Source organism: Pararge aegeria, chromosome 21 (genome assembly GCF_905163445.1).
Source record: "Pararge aegeria chromosome 21, ilParAegt1.1, whole genome shotgun sequence".
NCBI classification, from domain to species: Eukaryota; Metazoa; Arthropoda; class Insecta; order Lepidoptera; family Nymphalidae; genus Pararge; species Pararge aegeria.
In genome coordinates this window covers 5,357,954-5,382,556 of record NC_053200.1, presented here as the reverse complement: position 1 = coordinate 5,382,556, position 24,603 = coordinate 5,357,954, and the positions used below count along the sequence as shown (strand labels likewise).

The following is a 24,603-nucleotide window of genomic DNA, read 5'->3' as shown; positions in this document are numbered from 1 at the left end:
GATTTGATAGTAAATAAAGCTTTTATTTATATATAGTTTATTCTGTAACTTGAACTTCCAGTAAGTAACGTATGTTTGATAGAGGCTTTCAACACAATATGAAAGAAAATGGGCTGAAAGGATAAGCCTCGTAAGCTGGCTATGTAATATTTACGCGAGTTAAGCGGTTAACTTTAAAGCGACATATGATGAGGATAGGCTTTACTCAATTTCGTGTATATTTGCTCAGGTAAAGCGTTTTAGTATAAAATATCATATTACGTCTTATCGTCAGTCGTTACTTGTATATGTTCATACTTTCTTTGATCTCGATATGGCGGCTTAACATATGAAGTTCAACGAGTCAGAGCATCATTTCGAAGAACCGGCGGACGTTGAGGTCCCACGGCGCTGGGGACTGGGGACCCTGACTACGGTAGTAAGAAGCTGCTGGACTCAAGTGGCACAAGACCGTTGTATTTGGAAAGCCAAAAAATACTTATGTCCAACAGTTGATGTCTCTGTTTACGTGATGATGACGATGGTAATTCAATAAATACATAAGACCATTGGTATACATAAGACCAATGGTATAATTGCTCTTATGTAGCTAAAGAAAAGCAACAGTTGTAATTACTACATATATAGTTCAAAAATAGGTTACCTTAAAACTAATAACAGGTTTGCACAGATAACTTCCATATAAACTATACCTAAAAATAAGTTTACCTGAAATGTTTATCTAATAGTTTTGCGACGTATTATCAGAAAATTAAGAAGCGGATTACAAAATAATAAAATCTGTTCTTAGATTTAGTTAAAGGTATGCGCAGAATATATGATTTTCTTTCTTTATATGTACCTATGTACATTATGTTACCTGCTAACCCTATACGTGAAATTGAGGAGTTCCACCAAAACATCAATATTGCAACCCCCTGCATTGAAGTGCAATCTCGTAAAAGCCCCGACGTATGACACGTCACATGTCCGCCTGTTAGCGGTAAGCTATCGGCTCAGTTCAATTTGTTTCTAATAAAACCGACCAGTCTGCTGACATGACATTTGACGCGTTCGTTTTATCTCTACAATCATCATATTTAATATATAATAATATCATAATTCTTACTAATATTAGAAATATGACAGGATACAAGCAAGGGTGGTTCGTTGGTTTGTCCACCTGTCTAAGTAGGCAACAAATCGATTTCCTTGTTAGAGTTAGTTGAAAGGACAAAGAGTAATATTCCTATATTACTCTTTTTCATTTACTTCTGGAAAAGCGCACCTGGACGGCGAACTGTTCTCGCGGGAACTGTTAACTAAGCATGCAAGCAAATTTTTGCATAGATAGATATAGCTTGTATCCTGGAGTCATATCCATAATAATTCTTAGTCCAGCAAATAAGCGATTTCAAAATGAAAAAGAAAAAAACGGAGACAAAGACAAAGGGGTATAGATGATCGCTATTAAAGAATAATTCTAGCAACCGTGCACAATTCTACGTTGCACCGTGCATATTATTGTCTTGGATTTTTCGAATTAAGAGTTAAGTTAAATGTACGAGAATGAGAAAAAGCCTACAGTTATCACTTACAATGAAATAAATGCTTTTAATTCGGTTTTAAATAGTAGTTAATTTATTATCATAATCCTGTAAGATTTAAATATTTGCGCGGCGCAAAAGCAGAATGCATTGAAGCTCTTTTTTTCAAGTTTTACCCATTTTCGAGCAATATAGTATTCTATATCCATGAAAAATTTCCGCTGCCAGAGACTAAAAAAATCATCCAATACAAGTCTTATCAATAATTAATGCCTTTCAAAAGAAACACTTATCCAACTCTGGTATGCAAAATCGGTATGCGCACATCGTAATCTCGTGAAGTACTTTGTAAAACAACTTGACCTAAACAAATACGGGAGAACGGTTTAAACGAAACATTGCTACAGGTTAAACAGTATAAAACGACTATGGTAAATAGTTAAAGTACATGTTTATTTTGAACAAGCGGTAACCTATATTTCTAAAGGGTGTTTGTTAGAAATAAACCCCAATCAAACAAGTATAATGTTTTAAACAGCAGTTTAAAATGCTGTCATAGCCCAGTGATTAAGGCTTCGGCCTTCCTTTCGGATTATAGCACGCACCTTTAGAGTTTCGGTTCGTTTGATTTTTAACCAACCCCTAACTTGGCTATGGCTTTATATCCCTTTCGGAGTGACCGAGTCCGATCACCAGCACGCAACTCTGGATTGGCGGAGTTATGTGCGTTTTTAAAATAAGCAATTCAAATATCACTTGCTTTAACGGTGAAAGAAAACATCGTAAAGACACTTGCATAGTGGACAGTCGTGGACTTGCATGCTCAATAACGTTGTCAAAGGCGTGTGATGTTTAACAATCTGCAGTTAGCCAGCGAGGTGGACTATGGCCTAAACCCTCTCATTCTAGGAAGAGGCCTCCGGTCCGGTAATGAGTTGATGTTGACGAATATTATTTATTCTAATCATCATTATCATTTTTTCAATCATCATTTCAAGCTATGAACATCGGTATTTAGTTGGACAAAGGTATTTCGTACCAACCTTCAAATTTCATGGTCCTAGCCGCTATAAGAGTCCTTACCTTCAAGAGCACAAAACCCCAATGACACTGAGCGGCCCAAGCCACACTTTCAGCCCAGTCGACACAGGTTAGACGGCGACATCTCATTCCCTTACAAGTGCAAAAATTTTGTCGACGCACGAAATCACCAAATTCGTAGCTATGCAAATGCATATGTCGGTAGCTCTGGTTCTTCTACGGATCTGCTACTTCCTGATATGATCACTTAACGATTCTTCTAGCAAAGCTTTGTCCATCGCCCGCTGAGTCAATCGACTCTAATCAATTTAAATAATATCAACAGTTTTCAATACTATTCCATTTGTGTTATAGTGTCGAGGGTATTTAATTCTAAGAGTTCCGTACCGAAGGGTTAAAACTCCACTGTCTGTCCGTCTGTCTGTATCTCCGTCTTTCACCAGAGTGTATCTCATGAACTATGATAGTTATATAGTTAAAATTTGCACAGACGATGTACTTTTGTTTCCACTATAACAAATACTAAAAAACAGAAAAAATTATACTATAGGCATTCTTTTTTGCTCTGCATTACCGTATTTCTTGCCTACATTTTACTTTCTGATGATGTTATAAGCAATTCAATAATAACGTCCCAATAAAAATAGAATATAATAATATATGGCCGTGGATTAGATGTACGAACGACTTTACCCATCTAATTAAGAGTATATTTTCGAATAATAGTTAATTAATATCGTTAATGAAAAACAAACTGGCATCTGTTATTTTACTGTAATTAGTTATTGAATTTAGGAGTTTATTTTGATTTGAGATATAAAATATACAAATGGAAATTATTAGTGTTCTATGACCGAACATTCATGTCATAACTTGTTATCTGTTTTAGACACCGTTTTCACTTAACCTAGGAATTGCCTTAGTCGGATTCCTAGTGATTTAGGTAATTTCTAGACAACAAAAACGTTTCACGAACTCTTATGTGATGCCTACCGAAGTTATGCGCTGCCTAAAGTTATGACACCGATTCGGTGATAGTAAAGTATAGGGAACTCGTAAACTGACAATTGACAGATGAATCTTGGATGGATGATAAAGGTTGTCCGACATTAACGAAAACGGACGTAATATGCTAATTGGGAACTAAACAAGACTATTTTAATCTACAGTCTAGTAGTAGGTACAGTTACGTTATTGGACAAGCGAAACTTTGTGAAAGTTCTTGATATACAATGTTACCGGCACGGACGGTTTCCCGGTATTTTACAGGATATATTTCGGAGAGTGAGCTGAGGATTATTCGATATGGTTCTCCCTTCACCATTTTACCACATCCGCACCGCAAGACTGGAGGTGGGTTATATACTTGACATACTTATTAATATCACATTAGCTAAAAGTTAAAACTAAGCGTATTTTATTTTAATGATACGCAGATCTGGAACAACCTTCTAAAATCCGTGTTTTCTGCTTCGTCCATTTTTTGCATTAGCATGAAACTGGAGTCTCATTTCATTAAACTTTCAAAACTACAAGCTCCACTTTCTGATAAGAAATATTTTTTAAATTTAAAATCGAAATAGAGATTGCGATTTTTCTATCGACTTCGGCCACTTTACAAGTTTTCTCGTTTCCGATTGACTGTACTCTTAAATTTTTTGGAATATATTGGCTGGAATCCAATACAACAAAGCTAGGATATTCCAAAATCACGACACTTTTAAACCGACGTAAAGTGAGTGCTTGCCTTTAACCGTATCAAATCACTTGTAGGTATATTATACTAAATGGAAAACATCATTCACTGACTGACTGACTGATTTATCAAAAAACCATTGGACGTCGCGTCAGTGTCCGCGAAACAGGCAACTGTGAAGAAAAGGAAGAGGCATGTATTAAAAAAGAGTAAACAAACGAGGTTACCGAGGGGAATGATAAAAATTAAAACTAATAATTTTATAATCATGTATATATATTGTTAGGCCACCAATCTGTACTGGGCTAACGTAGATGACTATGGCCTTAACCCTTCTAACTGTAGAAGGAGACTCAATCCTTGTAGTAAACCGGTGAAGGGTTCATATGATGGTAATGATGATGATGATATATCAGAAGAAAAAATAGTAGCAGAGCTACTTGTGACGGAGATTGTTGCCGCCAAAGAAATTCCGTCAGAAGGCCGTGGTCCTCATTTACCGAGTAACTGAGAAAAAGGAGAATTTCTTCCGAGAGAAGAAAGAGAGAAAGTAAATACTTTGCTTCGCGATCAGATGTGTGAACGTGCTTTGTCCTTGGAGAAGTTCAATAGCCTTAGTACAGGATTTGATCACTCGCAATCGAGAAATCGTTTTCGAGTATGGAAATACTTGAACATCGGAGTAAAATGGATCTTTGAGCACGCAATTTAAGCTTAAATTTGCCTACAATTCTTTGCCTTTTCTTTCGGCTTTTGACAGAACATTTGTAAAAAAAAAACGAAGTACAGAATTTATGACTCTAAATTTAGTGGCATTAAGTCAATTTTACTTTTACGATACAGATACTTGTTTCACAATCGAAAACCATTCACAGCAAGGCTAAGACTAGCACACCCCAAATGTCTCCTAATGTACATCGTGCTGCTAGCCAATGTGTAAGCAGCTTCAAGATCGTCTACCTAGCAGATGTAAATGTAAGATTGATTTACATAATAAATCATGATCCCTACTCAAATTCCCGCCATCTTGTAAAGAGAAGTGAAATTAATTAAGATGGAAACTTTGTTTTTGATTACTTCACTTTGAGTTTAAAAGTTTGACGGCTAGCGGTTTGTTGATTTGTGTTATTTTCATCACTCTGCCAGTGCCCTGGTAAAATTATTGAGAAGTATATTGAATAGTAACCTATGGTTGGACTTAACTCAATGTTTCTATGGTAGGTTGCCAGGTAGAGATTTTACGCGATAAAGCCGTCTATTACATCTTCACTTTATTTTTTTCAATTGTGTTTTTTTATTGTATATGGTGTACAATAAAGTGTTTTTGATTTAGATTTTTTTGATTTAAATTTTTTTATAGACATTTGTCACTTAACAAAAACTAATAACTAATCTATGCTTCTATACTAATATTATTAAAAGGAAAGATTTTTTGTTTGTTTGCTTATTTGTATCAAATAGGCTCCGAAAGTACTGGACCGATGTTAACCAAAAGGTAGCTAAATTATTATTAAGTAACATATGCTATTGGAGATCTTCAAGAAAATTGCAATCTTGTTTCCTTTGAAATTAATTACTTTGCATACGCTGAGGAAACTGTTGTAGATATAATAAAAATGTGTTACATGATTATTGTACTCATTATTGCCTACAAAAAAGTCCGTGAGGTAATATACTAGCAACCCACCCCTTTTCGCATGGGCTTTGCATGGGTGCAATGTAGATACTAAAGGAGGGAGTGTTCGACAGTGTCTTCATCCTAAAATATAAGTGAGCAATAACTCATAAATTTTCCCGTACTGCTTTTTTAGAAATGCTCTGTTTTTCTCTTTCATAATATGCATGAACACTACATATAAACTTTCCTCTTGAATCACTCTATCTATTGCTGAACTGCATAGATTGCACAACAGATTTCAACTGCATTAAAATCTGTTGTGTAATTTACCGCCAGCTCTGCGCGTTGGCCAACATTGTGGCGAATGTTGTGGCAAATATATTAGCCAAAAGTTCGTGATGGCATCGATATGTTGGAAGGTCGTTCAGTTTGCTTCGGTCCAGGCCAATAGGCGAATGAATTTCAATGGATATTGAGTCGCTAACTGCTAGAGCGGTTAATTTATTCACAGCATACAGCAACTACGGAAATGTGTATAAGAAAAGCGTTATGAAAAAGATATGGAAAATAATACAGTTTTTGTGATTACTATTTCTTGAATTCCACAAACAATTTTTGACTAGGAAGAGCTCTATAAAGCGAATAGTTACTTCATTGGTCATTGTTATATTGCCGAAGATCTGTTTGGTGTGGAGTATAAGGATTGAAGAAATTCTAACTTACACTATACAGACTCTCCTGCTCTTCGCGGAGTATAGAAAATTAGGCTTAATTTTCATGATATATCATGGATTCCGCAAAGTAACGCCTGCTTCTATCCAAGTTATCCAACATTGTTACTGACATTTTCTGACACTAATTACGCGTAAATATATATAAATCGGGTTAATCAGGACCATCACCCAAAAGAGCAACTACTGAGTTTCTTGCCGGCTCTTCTCAGTAGAAACTGCTTTCCGAACCGGTGGTAGAGTCACTACAAACATCATACTTTACGTTTCAAAATTGCTTATAAAGTAGGCCTACTTGAAATAAATTAATTTGAATTTGAATTCATCTTACTGGGAGCCCTTAGCAAACTAAAAGCGCACCCACATTTGGACGGGGCGCCAAAACTCTGCCACAACCCTTTGATCTTTATTGAAAACCGACATCAAATGGATCTTGCGCCATCGAGTGGTGAGCTATCATTCCAATACATAAAATCTTAAGCACAAACACCCGCTTTATATGATAGCCATAGGGTATTAACCATTCGCGAAAAAGTTGGGCAACGTGAAGAACTGGCATACAAGATCTAAGCGTACAATGAGCGAGCGAGACTTTGTTTTATAACAATAATCGAACCATAATTCTTAACTTCACTAAAAATTGTTCTATTACATCCAATAAGTTGTATCCGTAAAAAAGCTCTTAATAAAAATACCATGAGCATTAAAATTAGAACAAAAAAATAGTTTATTGTACAGCTCTCGGTTAACTCACAACCAGTGTTTGAAAGACTAATAAGTTTAACCCTATGTAAAGCTAACAATCTGTTTCTATCATTGTAAATCTCATGAATCTTGTCTAGATTTATCACATATCTCACCAACAAATAAATTCCGACACAGAAGTCACTATATCCGCTGTTGGAATTTGAACCTTAGACATTTGCACTTTGAGTTACATTTGCAGTTTCAGTGTCTACTTCCCAAAAGATTTAGTTTATTTGCTCGTATCTTTTACGCTGTCGAGTGTGAATCTCGTTTGACTTTACATCTGCTATTTCTATTTATTCATTAATAATAAATTTCTTTATAAACAGCACATTTTTAGTGTATGAATACAAAAGTGATGGTAAAATTGAAAGCTGATTAATATTCAGCTACTGGTTTCGCATCCAAGCGATTCTTGGAATGAACAAATGGAGTTTTACTACATTGTACTCAAATAAATTATCGGATAGAAACACGCATTACCTTGCCGAATGAACAAGCTTATTTTGCTATCATCATAATCACATCAACCCTTACCAGTTCACTACAGGGCACGGGTCTCTCCCACGATGAGAAGAGGTTAAGACCGTGGTCCACTACGCTGGTTCAGTGTGGATTGGTGGACTCCACACGCATTTGGGAATATAACCGAGAACTTACAGGCATGCAGGTTTCCTCACGATGTTTTCCTTCACCATTGAAGCAAGTGTAATTTTAATTGCTCAAAACGCACATAACTTAGAAAAGTTAGAGGTGTGTGCTAGGATTCGAACTCAGCCCACTGAAAGTGAAGGTGAAGTCATACCCGCTGGGCTATCACCGTTTTTTTTTTTTGAGTTCCTTAAAAACTCAGATTTCTTCGCGGATAATGGCAAATTGAGCTTGATGTTAATTGTATATTAAATAAAACACCAAACCCGCTAACCCCTACTAGAGAAGTGAGGAGCGTTTATGCTCTACATCCCTTTTTGTTCTAAATGCCAGTGCCTGTTCCTAGAATTGGAAAATTAATAGATTAAGGATGATGATGAAACTGAATTCCTTAACATACAATGGCTCGGCGAGCCCAAATGTATTCAAAACTAGGTGGGCAAACTCTGTCAAAAACCCACGTGCGTCTAGCCAATATTAATTTAAATCTATAAGTTTTAATTGTTTGTTGGTTTGTTTGTACACTTGGCTTCCCAAGTACCTTGTTGTCTGATTTAAACCATTTTTTTACCAACAGAAAAGTAAACTATCACAAAGTGACAGTTGACACAGCTATAAATTATTTAAAAAAAAAAATTAAATTCTTACAGAAATTGCAATAATTAATCCTAAACTAGCAAAATTTTGCCTTTGTAATTCGTTAGTTATTTGACGTGCACAGACAAACCATTACGACACCTAAAAGTTATGTACTACATGATTACCCGTAAATAACCCGGACGATGTTGCGGGCGACGGCTAGAATAAAAACAATAAATTGTTGTGAAAACCAGCAGCAAAATCTGGAAAATTGATATTCACAAGCCTGTCAATTTGCGGAAAATCGCCGAGTCAGTGACAGGGAATATCTAAACAAGAAAACCGTACTGGCATAAAATATTCACATACAAATTGAGTTTGACAAATTAAGCTGAACATTTTACACCCAAAAGTAAACCATGAGGCAGCACTTTGTGTAAAAGCTCTGATGCTCCGTACAAGTTTTTAATAGCCCTTTAAATATTAATATTTAGACCCAGCGTCGTCGTTGTAACATTGATAATTTTGTTGTCTACAAACAGTCACGCAGTCTTCGTGGTTTTTTAGCTTTGACCTTTCACTTTGACTCAACGTATTATGCACCGCATTTGTTTAAAAGCTTCATCATCATCATGATATGAACCCATAACGGGCCCACTGCAGGGCACGGGTCTCCCACAAAGAGAAGGGGTTAAGGCCATCCATCCACCACGCTGGCCCAAAGCGATTTGGTGGGTATTTAAACGCTTACCACAAATATACTCAAAAGTTCCAATTATGTTTTTTTTGCCCATACCATGACGCAATATCACCTGATGTTACATGATGATGCTGTCTAAGATATTAGCGGGCTAACTTGACAGGGGTTTGGTAAGTTTATTAAAGACATACCTACCCCTAAAAATTTTCGTTCGATTACGCAATATCTATTATAGTAGGGTAGTAACTGCCACGGCCAAATCCTCCCACGAGACTAGACGAAAACCAGAGAAAATGCAGAAATTATAAATTTCCCAATTGTCTCTGGCTGTTTTCCAACCCAGGAGGTCCCACGTATAACACAACAACTACGCCAGGGTGGTTTTCTTGATATTGTACTGTTATAAATCATACTCTCCTTTTCTAGGTGATACTGGGTGAAAAAGAAAGCAATAATTCTAGAACTGCCAATTTAGTTTAATCTCAGACATTTGGTACATCTGAATCGGTACCCGTGTTCTACAAGAACTTTCTAAACAGATAAATACTCCCCAAATTGCGTTTACAAAGTTTCTTAAAATGTTTACTAAATAATAACTTTTTCTTACTCTTTTAAACCATTTTATAGCCCTTGTAATCTAACTTAGCTCCGGGTTATTACAATTTAAGTAACTAATTTTGTAATATTTGTTGATAATTTATACGTTTTGTTAATAACATAAGAACCGACTTTGTTATCCAACTAAAAAGCAAGTAATAAATATTGTCTACAACTTTATTAGTCGGTGCCAGGTAAAATGTAGAAAATTACTGGTACTCTTCTTGCTACTATATGTAAAATAATACGAAGTATATATCTATACATATTATTACCATATGTTATGATATTGTGGTGGCCATCCGTGATCTTCATTATCAGTTTTACTTGACCAAATGGTGCTTTTCCATAGCAAATGCTCAAGTTACTTGATAAAATACTTAAATCTCTTAAGGTGCCCCTATAATATGTGTAGAGTTCCCGCATATCTCCAGGATCATGAATCAGACCACATGGGAAGTATACCATCACATTAAAAAAAAACCTGAAATCCGTTCATAAATGACAGTTTTGAGCTAAAAAATATAAAAAAAAAGTTCAACCGAATTGAGAATCTGTTTATTCGGGTAAATAAATATAATTCAAATCGTTCTATATCATTCTGGTAGCTTATATGGATATCTGAAAATTAAGCTTAATCTGCTATACTCCGCGAAAAGCAGAGGAATATGTATGGTGTAATTTATAATTTCTTCAATATTCACACTCACACCAAAAAGGCCTTGCAATGTACCTACTCTCTACGCACGTTTCGCTACGACACCGGAGCATCTTAAGGAGATGTTGACTTAACAATGACTCTTAACAATTATAGGTTGGAAAGTCAACCTCTCCTAAAGTATGATGCGCAACATCATACAGATCAAACTAAATACGATTTCTACATACATTTAGCGCCGACACCAGGAGGCCAAGTACCATCGATTTTGTAGACGCTCGTGTCTCAGAATAATTTCATTACATTTCACTATAGGGTATGTCATAAAAAGTGATATTTTAAAATAATACTGCTTTAGCGGTGATAGCCTAGCGGGTTAGTTGCGTTATGGGTACTAAGACAGTTTAGTTTAATAACTGGAATTATAACAAAGGGTCGCTGCCCACTATGTCAATCGGCTTTCAAAACATAAAGTAGTAGTATTCTCAAAGGCCTTTGAACCTGTCTACCTGAACTCTTCTCATTCTGAGAGGAGACCATTCATCTTCATTATCAATCCAATATGGGGTACACCAATAGTAGATTGAAAATGAATAAGAATGCTTTAAAAGATGATAGTAAGGAGATTAGATTTTGATTTAAAAAATTTAACACTATATTAGCACGCATGTGTAGAGGCGAACGTGGATATGAGCGATTTCAGCTTCATTTTAAAATTGATGACAGGCTTCAAATTGTACTTGATACTATCATGTTGGTAAGCGTTGATGCAGATAATGGGCGTTGACCTGGAAGAGATATGGATATCAAAGTTGTGTACACATAACCATAAAGTTAATTAAGTATTTCAACGTACAGCAAAATGGTCTGAAGTCGGCTATTGCAATACTTGTATCTCGTAAGACGATTAATGACATGAAAATCAAAAACGTTTTATTTTTATTAAGCACTAGAAAGAATGAAAAAAAAGAATGCTTTTTTTTTTTAGTTTGTAAATTCACAAGATTCTAAAATCTTTTATCACTCGTTTCCTTAATATAAAATTAAACGTAATTTTTATATAATCCTGTCGGTTCCGAAAAATTTTATATGCATTTTGAATTTATAAAATTGATAATTCCTCCAAGTGTAGGTAAAAACACTAATAAAAATTATAAAAATTCAAAAATCTAATTCAAAATATAAAAATATTCATGAATATCTGTCATGAATATTTTTGCACCAGTGGATTATAGGCTGTCGATGATGATGATTATATTTTTGTTTCCTGCCAGTCGTACTGGGGTGCGGTTGTAAGTGGCAGCGTTCCCGTGAGTCAGCCACCAGAGCGGGCTGGAATACCAGGAAATTAGTTACTGTTAATCTGACACAGCTCTTTGCCTCCCCCTGTCAGGAGTAGCCATTAGGATAGTCCAACGAAACACACCATATTCGTCTCCATTCCACCGTTTGTAAAATAAGATTCATATAATATTTTATACATTTTCAAAGGTACCGGCACTTGGCCGCAAGAACCCTGCAAATGATTTCACGGCACAGTGTATGCACTTTGAGAGCTTTTTAAAATTTCCGCGGAACTCAACTGTGCTATGAGTAGCACTTAGCATATTTAAAATTTTGTTACACGAATATACTTTATACGGGTCTATTCACACACGCGGCCTGTTTCTTGCTTGTTTTAATCTTTTAGTTCAATTTTCTTTCATACTTAAACTTAATCTTCCGTTATTTAAATTGACTTATTTTTAGAAAACTCTTGGAGTCTTTCTTTTATTTTCCGGTGCTAATGATAGAATACGGATCGCGTGATCTCGGGACTGAAAATCGGGTCGAAAGAAAAAAATAACGGGATATGCTGACCAATTCATATCAAATACATAGCGTAATGGATTTGGATACATCGTGGATTTATAATATATAATAGCGCTATTCCACTGCCGTGCCTCGGAGAGCAAATTAGGCTGTTGATTGTGGATCCTACTGATTATTACCACATGCATGTGATAACTATCGATAAAGCTGGCCATTCCGCATTAAATCAGCGTTGAGAGAAAAAGCTTTAAATGTCCAGGCAATTCAACTGTGCTATGAATAGTACTTAGAATATTTAAAATTTTGCTACACAAATGTACTTTATACGGGTCTATTCACACACGCAGCTTATTTCCGATGTTTATTTTAACCTTATTTTTCTTCACTTTTTTTTCATGCTAAAATAATTTTGATCTTCCGTTATTTAAATTAGCTTATTTTTGAAAACTCTTGGAATAACTCATTTATATTTCATGTGTGTGAGGTGATAGTAACCCATCTATTATACATTATAAACATTTGGCGCAACAGGTTCTTTTTTAATTACGGCATATACCGGTTTAATTATATGTTAATAACTCAACGTTATGAAATCGTTCGCTTAAGTATGCTGGTGACCGATATCATTTCGGTTCCTAAGCTAAGATAAAAAAAAAAAAAATCAAAATTCATTTATTTCAAGTAGGCCTAATATAAGCACTTTTGAAACGTCAAGTCTGTCTGAGTGTAGTGACTCTACCACCGGTTCGGAAGGCAGATTCTGCCGAGAAGAAGCCGGCAAGAAACTCAGCAGTTGCTCTTTTCCAACATCAAAAATTTACATTTTACATTTAAACATTCATTTTTCTATCTTGTGAGAGATGAAAGCGGAGCCGGATGCTTCCAAGCAACCTTGTCATTAAGGTATTTTATAAATAAACCAATTAAAAAAAGAAAAATATTTGTAACCGGTAACGAAACAAAATTAACCGGTAAATTAAAACCGGGCCGTGCCCTGAGAAAGCTGTTTTCCAAAGTTTTCACTACACTAAAGAAGCCTTACAATCTAAAATACAGCGAGTGCTTGGCACTGAGTACTAAGCTAACCTAAATAGCCCAACATTTTGATTTACGACTTTTTAAGCGGCAACGTATTTTCTTTCAACTAAAAAGAATTCTGAGCAGTCAAGAGTGCCTTATTTCACAGGCTACTTTCAAACCTTAGTTATTTTAAGCGAAAATTCATGTACTCTTACTATTGTGTTAACGTGAAAATGTGCTTTTTCTCTTTTGATACTTTGTCCTTTCGAGTGAGTTTTTAAATAAATATAACGTTTGCTTTGTGCAGTTAATTTACTTTCGCCCGCTGGATTCTTGTTTTTTTTTTCAGAAAATGAATTAGCCTATGTCACCTTTCATGTCCAGCTTCCTTAAGGCTTTCTATTATATTTTGCTCCTTTAATATAAAGTGCACTTACTACTTCACAGTTCTAAGTTTATGATTGTGCAATTGCTTTAACCTATACAAGCTGTTGACCGTGACTTCGTCCGCGTTTGTTTTTATTTTTAAAACATCCTCTAGGAATCGTGCGAAAAATATCCTTGCGAGATGTATGGCATTCAATTGAACCAATGAAATCAATCCATTTTTATTTTGCTTGAATATAGTACATGCAACATGTTTACATAGGTGTTAATTAATGTTTATAAGTGTCACATATCCTGCCAAGATTGGCGTGCCAAAATTGTCGTAAATAATTTTATTAATTTTCCACATCAAATAACAGGTGTAGTTCTACGGATATTTCAAGTTCTTATTTTGAAAATCGGCTGTAGTTTTTAAAAATAACTATCAATTAAGTGTGTCCCTAAAAATCACTGATTTGGTTAAGTGTAGTTTTCTAAACTCGCATAAACTTCTGAATTATATGTACAATTGGAATGAATTAAAAAGTGTTTTACTTCGATATAAATACCCTTGATGATAAAACCATGTATTTAAATGGTATATAATACTGCTTTACTCATATTTTGGTTTCTTTTGTTTCTTTGATCTAATGAAATTTTAGAACACCAATACTGCTATTGCGACTTAACTATGACAGTTAGAAATATTTCGGAGAGGTTTTTGTAGGTAATAATAAGTGCTTTAATGATGTAGTAAGTCTTTTTAATGCATAACGTATGTAGTTTTATCAGCGCACAACAAAAAAGAAAAATATAGGCAAAATTTTGCTACTTTGGGTTACATTAATGAAATTTTCGTAAGGATCTCCAATTTTTTTGAAAATTAATTAATGCCTATGCTACTTCGTGATAGTTAAGCTTTCTTTTATTATTAGTATTTTCGGAGCCTATTCGGTACAAACAAATAAAAAAATCTTTCCTCTTTATTATATTAGAACAGATATAGATATCATGTTTTATTACATCACTTAATATTATAAACTCTTAAGTTTGTGTAAGTGTGAAGGTCTGTTATCCCTTCACGCTGCAACTACTGACCTGAATTTGACTGATGTTTAGAATGAAAATAGATTATTATTGGATAGAAGCAGGCGTTACTTTGCGGAAATCCATGATATATTATCAGCATCCTCAGGAGATGTTGACTTTGCAATGAATAATTGTTAAGACTAACAATTATTCATTGTAAGGTCAACGTCTCCTGAGGATGCTCCGGTTTCGGAGCGAAACGTGCGTAGATTGCCGAAGATCTCTTTGGTGTGGAGTATAAGGATTGAAGAAATTATAAATTACACCACACAGATTCTCCTGCTTTTCGCGGAATATAGCAAATTAAGCTTAATTTTGATAATAGATTATTATTGAATATCCCTTGAATTAACACATAGCCTACTTTTGCCCATAGTTCTCGCGTGATTTGTTGAAAGTTTAGGCGATGAGCTATAACTATTGCAAAAGTCATATCAAATTTCCTCGAAATTAAATTTATCATATCACACTTATATTAAGTTAGTCAGGCTTTCAAACTGAAACTTTATACTTTAAGTGAAAACTTCTCGAACTTGGTCATGCTTTACAACTCGTTCTCTACTTCTACTAAGTGTGGGTAACTTTACATAAACGGTTGATGGAGAGGGCTTTCGAACGATAAATTAGTAGCTTCGTTAGTGCGGTGGTAATTTGGGAATTTGAAAAAAAAACCCCCCTATTTTCAACATAGTGTACATTATTCTAGTAGTCAAGCACTTTCATTTCCAACCCATATTAATTGAGTTTTGAAAGAAAAATGTAGTTTGCCATATGATGTTGGCGGTCATCTTAGATTATAAATTGTTCATAGTATATAGTATTTTACAAATAAAGCCTTTTCATTTGATTGTGAAAAAATATGTTATCCGCCATTTTGTGTTGGCGGCCATCTTGAATCGATTTTCATCCAACAACCTAAGAACACTTCCGCTATATTCAGCTTTCAAACAAAAAAAACAAATCAAAATGTGTTCATCCATACGGGAAATACGATGCCACAGACAGACATACACATACAGCAAGTCAAACCCCACCACTTCCACCCCCTCGTTTTTGCGTTTGGGTTAAGAACAGGGAAACTGGTTTAATTTCACCAGTCGCTTTATTGTTGTTACTTATTTTTAGCGTAAGCTTCACGGTTAGTTGGGCTCATCCAATCTCCGCCTCTTCATTCCCGTCAGCTGAAAAGCCTGCTTTAACGGTTAGTTAATTAATATGAAATGCTTTTAATGGGCTGTTAATATTTTATTAGCTTATCGTTAGCTGGACAAATGATTCCCGTTTTCTTTGTAAATTAGTTCGACAAAGTACACCACTTTGTAGTCTTAAATGGTAGTTTATAAAACTGTTGCATAATAAGGGGTATTAAAACCACGAGTGTTTGTTTAAGAACTGAGCTGTAGGTAGGTTTTTAATGGTATTACATAAGTGTTTTTTCATTCCTATTTATATGCAGCTTCGTACACTACATTATTTAATCTCACACATAAAAAAATATATATTATACATGTCGCCGCGGAGGCTGAACGGACGTTTATTTGAACAACTTTATGTAATAATTTTAACTCTCAACTTATTTTGTAACGTAAAACCTCATTGCCATTCAGATCTAACCTAAATTTTATCATTATTTTATTAATGATTTTTAATGTTATTTAATTGCCAATAACTTGTTTTTAATAAATAAGTAAGATTATAATTTTGTAAGAACTTGTAGCTTATTTTCATTAGATGGCGGCACTAGTTGTGAAATGTTGATAACTCCATGTAAAGATTTTGCTGTTTGACTGCCAGCAAAATCTGGGATAAATACTTTTTTAATTTATAATGATGTGTCGATGTAATTTGTTTAATTTTAGAATAAGTTAGTTTCAAAAATGATTGTTACCACTGATTGAACGAGTACGATCAATAGGAGTCGATAACGTTGTCGCTAGTTTTGCAGAAGACGTGGTGCGGAGTGGCGGACTAGGTCACGGGGACATTATTATTGAAGAAATGGACGACTGAGCTCGCAAGCGTGATAGACGCAATAGAATAATTATAATAATTCTAAGAAACAAATAAGTTGTATTTTGGTTTACAATTTAGGATTAATTATAATCTATTTGCATTTAATCTTGTTTGCTTTAAACTTAATTTTAATTTCAACGAACAGTGTAACCGGCAGAACCGGTGACCCAAGTTAGGTTAGCGGTTCAGCATCTTTTTAACGACGGCGAGACACCTTTTCCGATATCAAATATATAAATTTGCAGTTGTTAAAAGCCATATAATAATTTCTTCATCGGTGGTACGAGAACTATTCCTTAGTTCGCAATACACTTCAATCCTGTTTTTTTTACGATAAGATCAATAATTTTACAATTCGGCCAAATAATCTGATAAGACTGTCGAAAGAAGTCTACAGTGATGCAACTTGCATAAGCAAGTGAACCATTGTCAAGAAATGTTACAGAATTCTTAACATTTTGTAACTGGTTTTGCCCTTGTTTCGTAGCGAATTGATATACGAGTACAGTTAGGTTTTTGTGACAGAGCTCGTCCGGGGAAGTACCACAGCCATGATTATTTTTCCGCCATGCAGCATTTCTGTGTTAAGTCTGAAAGGTTTAATTACAGGTACATTAGGCTTTGTTAAGCCTAATGTACCTGTAATATACCTACGCTATAGGTCGATGGACACACTGTGGTACTTTCTAGGTTTTTAGGACGTGTTCCTTGAATGCTCAGCTAAATGTTGCTCTGTTTATAAGCGATTGTTTACTACATTCTAGCACGTGAGCCATCAGCTTGGCCCGTCAATTAAAAGTAAAAAAAAGAAGGAAGTCTGGGTTCTAGTAGATAATTATCATACATCTCAACGTCGACGATATGTTCAAAGATAAAAACGATTGATTAAGTTAATCTTAAAACGTCATCGATATATTCAAAGAACGATTGATTAAGTTAGGCCAGAAGGTAGGTATAATTATGCCTACCCATTCGTTTTGCAGTGAACACAAAAAATGACGTCAAAGAGGAGGCTCCAACGTATGGAGATGTAATTAAAGCGCCTAAGTGGATCTCACTCAGCAACTTTGTGCCTACCGTACGTGAATGTCGTTCCAACGGTACGGTAACAGAAATGCTGCTAACAATTTTTTTACTCAACTTTCATAAAGAGTACAAGGTTTCTGTTCAGTGCGTTTGTGTGTATTTTGTTTATTGTACACCGATTTATCTACCTGTTTAAAAAGCGAATTTATTTTTGTTTTGTTATACGGCATGATCTCATAGAAAATTCTTTAATTTAGATTTAACATTTCTTTACCGCCTTGAATAGACTATAGTTACATTTCATCATCATCATTTCAACATATTAGGTACTGGCCCACAACAGGGCACGGGTCTCCTCCCAAAATAAGACGGGTTCAAGGCCGTAGTCCAACATGCTGGCTCAGTGTGGATTGATGGACTTCACACACCTTTGAGAATATTATAGAGAACTTCTCAGGCATGCAGGTTTCCTCACGATGTTTTCTTTTACCGTTGAAGCAAGTGAATTCTAATTGCTTAAAAAGCAAATAACTGAGAAAGGTTAGTAGGTTTTTGGGATTCGAACTCGGCCCCTCAGAAGCGAAGTCGAGATCCTACCCTTGCTGATGTTGGGTTTTACTCGTCTCACACACTCCACCAAACTCCACCGTGTCGAATTAACTTGGTTGTTGGATATTGGTTATATTTGAACATTAATGCTTCCCTTTGCTCGGATAAACGGCGTTCGCGTCGGTAGTTCGTTGCCAACTGACTATCGGCCGGGGCCAATGGGCATACGTGTAAAACCAGTACACTCGTAACGCGAGCTCTGCTATTGGCTAGACCAGATTTAGATTAATGGAAGATAATAATGGAATGAAAGTTTGAGTGAGCGGTAAGAACGGGTTGCATACGCGTAGCGCACAGTGGGTATCACCGCTTTCCTTTTTTAGTTACATTTATCTCTAATCAAATGAAAGTAAAAGCCTCTGTAACAAAAATTTTCACTATAACTTAATGTTAGGAATATGTCCACCAAACCGCACTGGGCCAGCGATGTTGACTAAAGCCTAAACCGGAGGAAACCCGTGCCCCTCAGAGGGCCTGTATTTGGTTGATATGATGATGATCATGACATGGCCAGGTGACCTTATCATGACCGTAGTAATGAAGATACTTCTACACTATAGCATTAAAATATTAGATTTTTATTTCGTGTGATTGTTACATATTCTAATACTACTAATATTATAAATGGGAAGGTTTGTATGGATGCATAGATGGACGTTTGTTGCTCTTTCACGAAAAAAATTACCCTACCAATTTGACGGTATTTTGGAATGGAGATAGATTATACTCTGGGTTAACACATATGCTGCTTTTTATCCCGGAAAAATATACGATTCCCGCAGAATTCATGAAAATCCGAAATACTGCGTATGAAGCCACGGGCAAGCGGGTTAGTAATTTTTTCGTTCGTTACAAAAAGCAAGCAAAGAGCAACAAAGTTTTCTCTTTCGTGTTACGTTTAGCATCACAATCTGCACAAAATTATGGTGGATGGCATGCAACGTAGTCATTACCGTGTGCTAGGGTTTCCATTAACTCTGAAAAATGGAAACTGTTAAGTACACTTGTACCGAATAAGTTGTATGACAAACGATTGAATGAGTTACAGGTATATAAATTTAGTAAACAAAACAAATACATTAGACGACCTCCCTGGCACAGCAGTGAGCTCTAAGGTTTTTAGTTGGAGGACCCGGGTTCGATTCCCGGGTCCTCCAACTAAAAACTTCAATCTTCCCGTAGAAGATTTGGGAATTTATTATTTCCGATTTCTCTCTGGTCTTGCCTAGCGGGAGGCTTCGGCTGCGGCTAGTTATAACCCTACTGACAAAGACGTGCCGTGACGTTCTTGTATGACGTCGCGTTGTGGATACGAGGTTTGCAGATTAGGGGTTTTGGTTAAATACAACTGCCATACTCACCAACAGTTTAGCCCGGTACCATCTTAGACTGCATCATCACTTACCACCAACTGAAATTGCAGTGAAGGGCTAACTTATAGTGTAGTAAAAAAAATAAAATAAAAAATTTCAGGATGCAGTTTCTATAGAATTTTAGATACACGGTCTTATTAATATAACCTAATAATTTAAATAACAATATATCGATGCGCATGGCCATATGGCCACGGAAGATACTACTGTACACTACTTCTTTGGTTCCTCTACAGGTGTATTAAATGCTGAATGGAGGTGATTTTGGGACCACAGACACGATTATGATTCAAGACAAAAGAAACCTTTTTTCGTTTTTGTTTTTTTTTGTAACCAAAATGTACTTTAGCGTCGTGGTTCTGAAATTAACGCTTTTTCTTTATTTTTGACGGGGTATTATTATAAGTTCGACGTGTCTGTGTATGTGTTTGTCTGTGACATCGTAACTCTCGAACGAATTGACGGATTTTGATTTTGGTTTTTTGTGTGCGAAAGGTGAGTTAGTCGGGAATGCTATGTTTGATTAAAATCGGTCCAAGATGGCCGACGAGACACAAGGGCGGTTGACATATTTTGTATCAAATAAAAGGGCTTGACTAGGAGAATAATATACACTATAACAAATTTTAAATCCTTGATGGCCGCCGCCACGGAAAGGCGGATAACATATTTTTGACAACTCGTTCAATATGGGTATCAATTAAAAGGGCTTTACTAGTAGAATAATGTACACTATTTCAAGTCGGGGGTTTTTAAACTTTTAATTTATATTGCAATCTTAATACTTATGGGGGCCTTTAGAGCCTTAGTTTGTGCAGAATTGGCGAATGGTAGAGACATTGCACGGAAACTGTGTATTTATAACCCTTTTGGTGCGATAATTGAGTTTTAAGCTATTGGCTACATTGCCACTTGAGTTTTACAACACTTTGGATAGCTTGTTTCTTGTAGGTATTATGATAAAAAAAATATATATACTGCTCTGCACTGAAAGTGCTGATATAGTATTTCTTTATTTCTTTAAGTATTTTATGAATTCTTTCAGGTTTTTAAGACAGCATGAGTTCTCATAATTTCACGCCCCGCTTAGCGTTATTCATAACTTGAGCAATCCGAGGTATATGCGAATATTTTCCAAGATAATATTCTTGCTGAGACGGTCCCAGTTTATTTTAATAAAACCAGCTTAGTTTAAAAAAAATAAAATGTAAGAGAAACATGGGTAAGTTTCTCGACATTTATTCTACAAATGCCTATCATGAATATTAGAAAAAAGTTGTAAAGTTAAGATTTTGTTATATATCGTGCTCTGAAGGGGTAACTGCCAAACATAGTTTTCTTGGTAGAGATATCACTCACACATCGGGCTTCTTGCAAGACGTTTAATGTCATCTGTCCATTTAAATGGGAGGTTCATCAAGGCTCGATATTGTGGCGAGGCCTTTAATTCCGTGCCGTTGTCGCACTAACCCAAACAGTCAACTTACCGTGCTCTACGAGGAATTAAGGGCAACATTACCATCATATCAACCCATTACCGACCCACTACAAAGCTGGGGTCTGCGACAGTAAGAAGGTTTTCATGCCGTAGTCCACTATTCTGGCCCAGTGTGGTTTGTTGGACTTTACATGCCTTTGAGAATATGATGGAGAACTCTCGGGCATGCAGGTTACGATGTTTACGTTCACCGTTAAATCAAGTGATATTTAAATTGCTTAGAATGCACATTACTGCATGTGATAGGCCTAAATAAATAAAGATTTTTTAAGTTTGAATTCGATCTTGACCTGATGAAACGGGGAATACATGATATACTCTAAATAAACCCTTTCAAACAAAAAAAAAGTATTTTACAAATCGAATTATAAATGACAGAGTTCTGTTATAAAATATATAGGTATAAAAAAAACAACTGAATTGAAAATCGGTTAAAAATAATAGAAATCTCAGATAAAGGACTAAATATATAGAAGCGCGTTCATCTGAAATAGAAATACTCGTTAAAATTTAGACAAATTCAGTATTGTTAATAAGAAATTAAAAAAAACCTTTTTAGGCTATGTTAGATTATTATTGATATTCATTGTATAGATATATATCATTATAAGTATAAAGTTATAAAGATGGCGCTGCTTGAAAGAGGCCTATGTTCAGCAGTGAACGCACAATGGCTGATGATATATTTATTTATTATTTATGTACCATAAATTGTGATTGTGAACATAATATACATGAAGTGTACGAAGGAAAGCTTATCTCTATAAGAGATCTCTTCCAGCTACCCCAGGATGCGAGTAAGATGATTTAATTGTGGTATAGGTCAAATAAAGGTACTATATACTAACTACAAAGGATATGCAATTTATCTAAATATTTACAAAATTCTACATACCAATACAATAAAGTTTGAAGGTACTATATATACATATATATGTATATATAACATTACAAATATATATATTTGTAACTTATTATTTTAAATTTTACTGCATTTTTATGTGGTGTACAGTAAAAATGTATTCATTCATTCATTCATTATCTTATAATGACGTTGATTGGGTTTGCATTATTATTTTATGTTGGAAAATCCACATTTTAGCCATCCAATCGAGTACAAACCTTTTTTCTTTAGACTATTTTGTTTTTTTTTTTTTATATAAAATAAAGCTATCACATCAGTGAGTATAAAAGCACCGGTGCCTATCTGCAACGACTACCTTAGGTGTTTGATTAGAAAAATAAAAAACCAGCTGTGGTAAACACATATTGCAACAATATACATAATTTTTTTTCTTTCCTTTTGTTGTACCTATTTTCCTTCCCTCTCCATTTCTCTCACTGCCTGTAAAGATCTCTTATAGAGATAATTGTTTCCTTGCCCACTTATTTTCTTGTTTACAATGATGGAGTCACTTCTTCTGTAAATAAATAAAATAAGTGCGTTTAAACTTCCCAAATGAGTAGTAGAGTAGAGAGTAAGTGAGTCAGTGAGTAAAGCGACTAATCTCTATATTTCTTTTACAGATACATATTTCTGGCGATCTACACGGCGGAGATGATTATCAAGTGCATCGCGAAGGGTTTTATATTGAACAAGTACACGTATCTGCGGAACCCGTGGAATTGGTTGGACTTCGTCGTCATCACGTCCGGGTATGCGACCATTGGCATGGAGGTCGGCAACCTGGCCGGGTTGAGGACCTTCAGGGTGCTGAGAGCTTTGAAGACTGTTTCTATTATGCCAGGTAATTAAAGTTATGCTACGGCAGTATTATTTAATTTTAAAAAATGATTTTGGAAAATTCATCACGGAAGGGTGCAAAATAGAGGTTTAAAATTGGAATAAAAATTAAACTTAAAGCCTTAAAAACTTATAAACTTAAACTTAACTTTAACTTAAATTTAAAAACTTATATTTCGTCAGTGCTGGTTGTAAACTCAAACGACTGAGACCAAGCTAACGTAGTATGAATACAATTGGCTATATTATTTTCATTTAAAAACTAAAAGCTTAATCGTCATACAATGTAATATTATTAAATAAAACCTTACCTAATAAGAAATACTGGAGAAAATCGGCTAGAAACAGTTAATGTAATGTTAAAATATATCATCGAGTTCAACGGATCGAAAATATATTTGATAATTATTTCCCGCCTCATACTATTTAGTAAGTTTATGTATTTTCATAGTTACAAGTTACAACGTGCCTATTAAATCTTCAACATTTAAACATAATAAATGTTTATTACTGTAAAGTTGTATAATATAAGATACTTTTACTACAATTGAAGTCTAGTCAAATCTCGCCGAATTCTCGGTCGTATATATGCCAGATTTCAAATGATGCCGCCTTTATCTTGTTAACACCCGGGCCCATGAATGAATGGGAGCGTAGCATTCTCCTTTTATATGGATAATGGAGAAAACGGGTCACAACTGCCAGACAAGTAACACAATTCTGTGTCGTTGAAATCGTATCGCATTCGTACCTACTGCTTAAACGGGTTCCATAAGTTCATGCAAATTTTAATAGCACACTATCACTACACCAAACCTTTAAACCAAATTAGATCGAAAGAGTGGGATCACCTAAGTAGATCACCTTAGTAGAGTGTGATTGATCACGAAATTAGCGTTTCCGGCTTTTAAATAAGGAAATTATTTAGCCCCTAGAACATCCCTAGTAGTATTAAGATGAGTATTCCGAAATGAGGTTTTAACTACATATCAACATCGTCATCACCTCAACCATTTGATGTCCACTGCTGGACATAGGTCTTTTGTAACGTGTATTGTTCCACAATACACGTTCCTGGGCCGCTTATCCATCCATACAAAGATTTGCCCGGTAATGACCACGCTAGGCAGGCGGGTTGGTCATCGCAGGGCTAGACTGATCGCACCGGCGTCGCTGCACCGGTCTGTGCCATTTATTCAGTCTAGTTAATTTGAAGTGGTTATACAGCCACTTGTCGGTCGCCAGAGCCTCGTCGGTTAGACGGCAGGGTGCACCACGTGCAGGTGAGGTTGGCAATTTGGAGGCTGACTGGTACTAGCCTCCGCCTTACACCCCCTCCCACTTACACCCCATACAACGTATAACAACATATAATTTTATTTTATTTATACAGCAGCTTATAGCCTATAACGTTCTTACCAGCGTAAAAGATATGTTATATTTGACCATATTACTGACTAATTAAAAGGTTATCCGCTGTACACGACGATAAAATTATTCCGCTCTAAT

General features: G+C 35.4%; 1 protein-coding gene across 1 annotated transcript in view; it reads left to right on the top strand.

Annotated features, from left to right (window-relative positions):
• Positions 1-24,603, top strand: part of LOC120633525 (sodium channel protein 60E) — a 190,440-nt gene that overhangs the window by 103,161 nt on the left and 62,676 nt on the right. Inside the window, exon 3 of the mRNA XM_039903755.1 lies at positions 22,878-23,098. Within this exon, the coding sequence (XP_039759689.1) occupies positions 22,878-23,098 (221 nt within the window). The remainder of the gene's footprint in view (positions 1-22,877; positions 23,099-24,603) is intronic.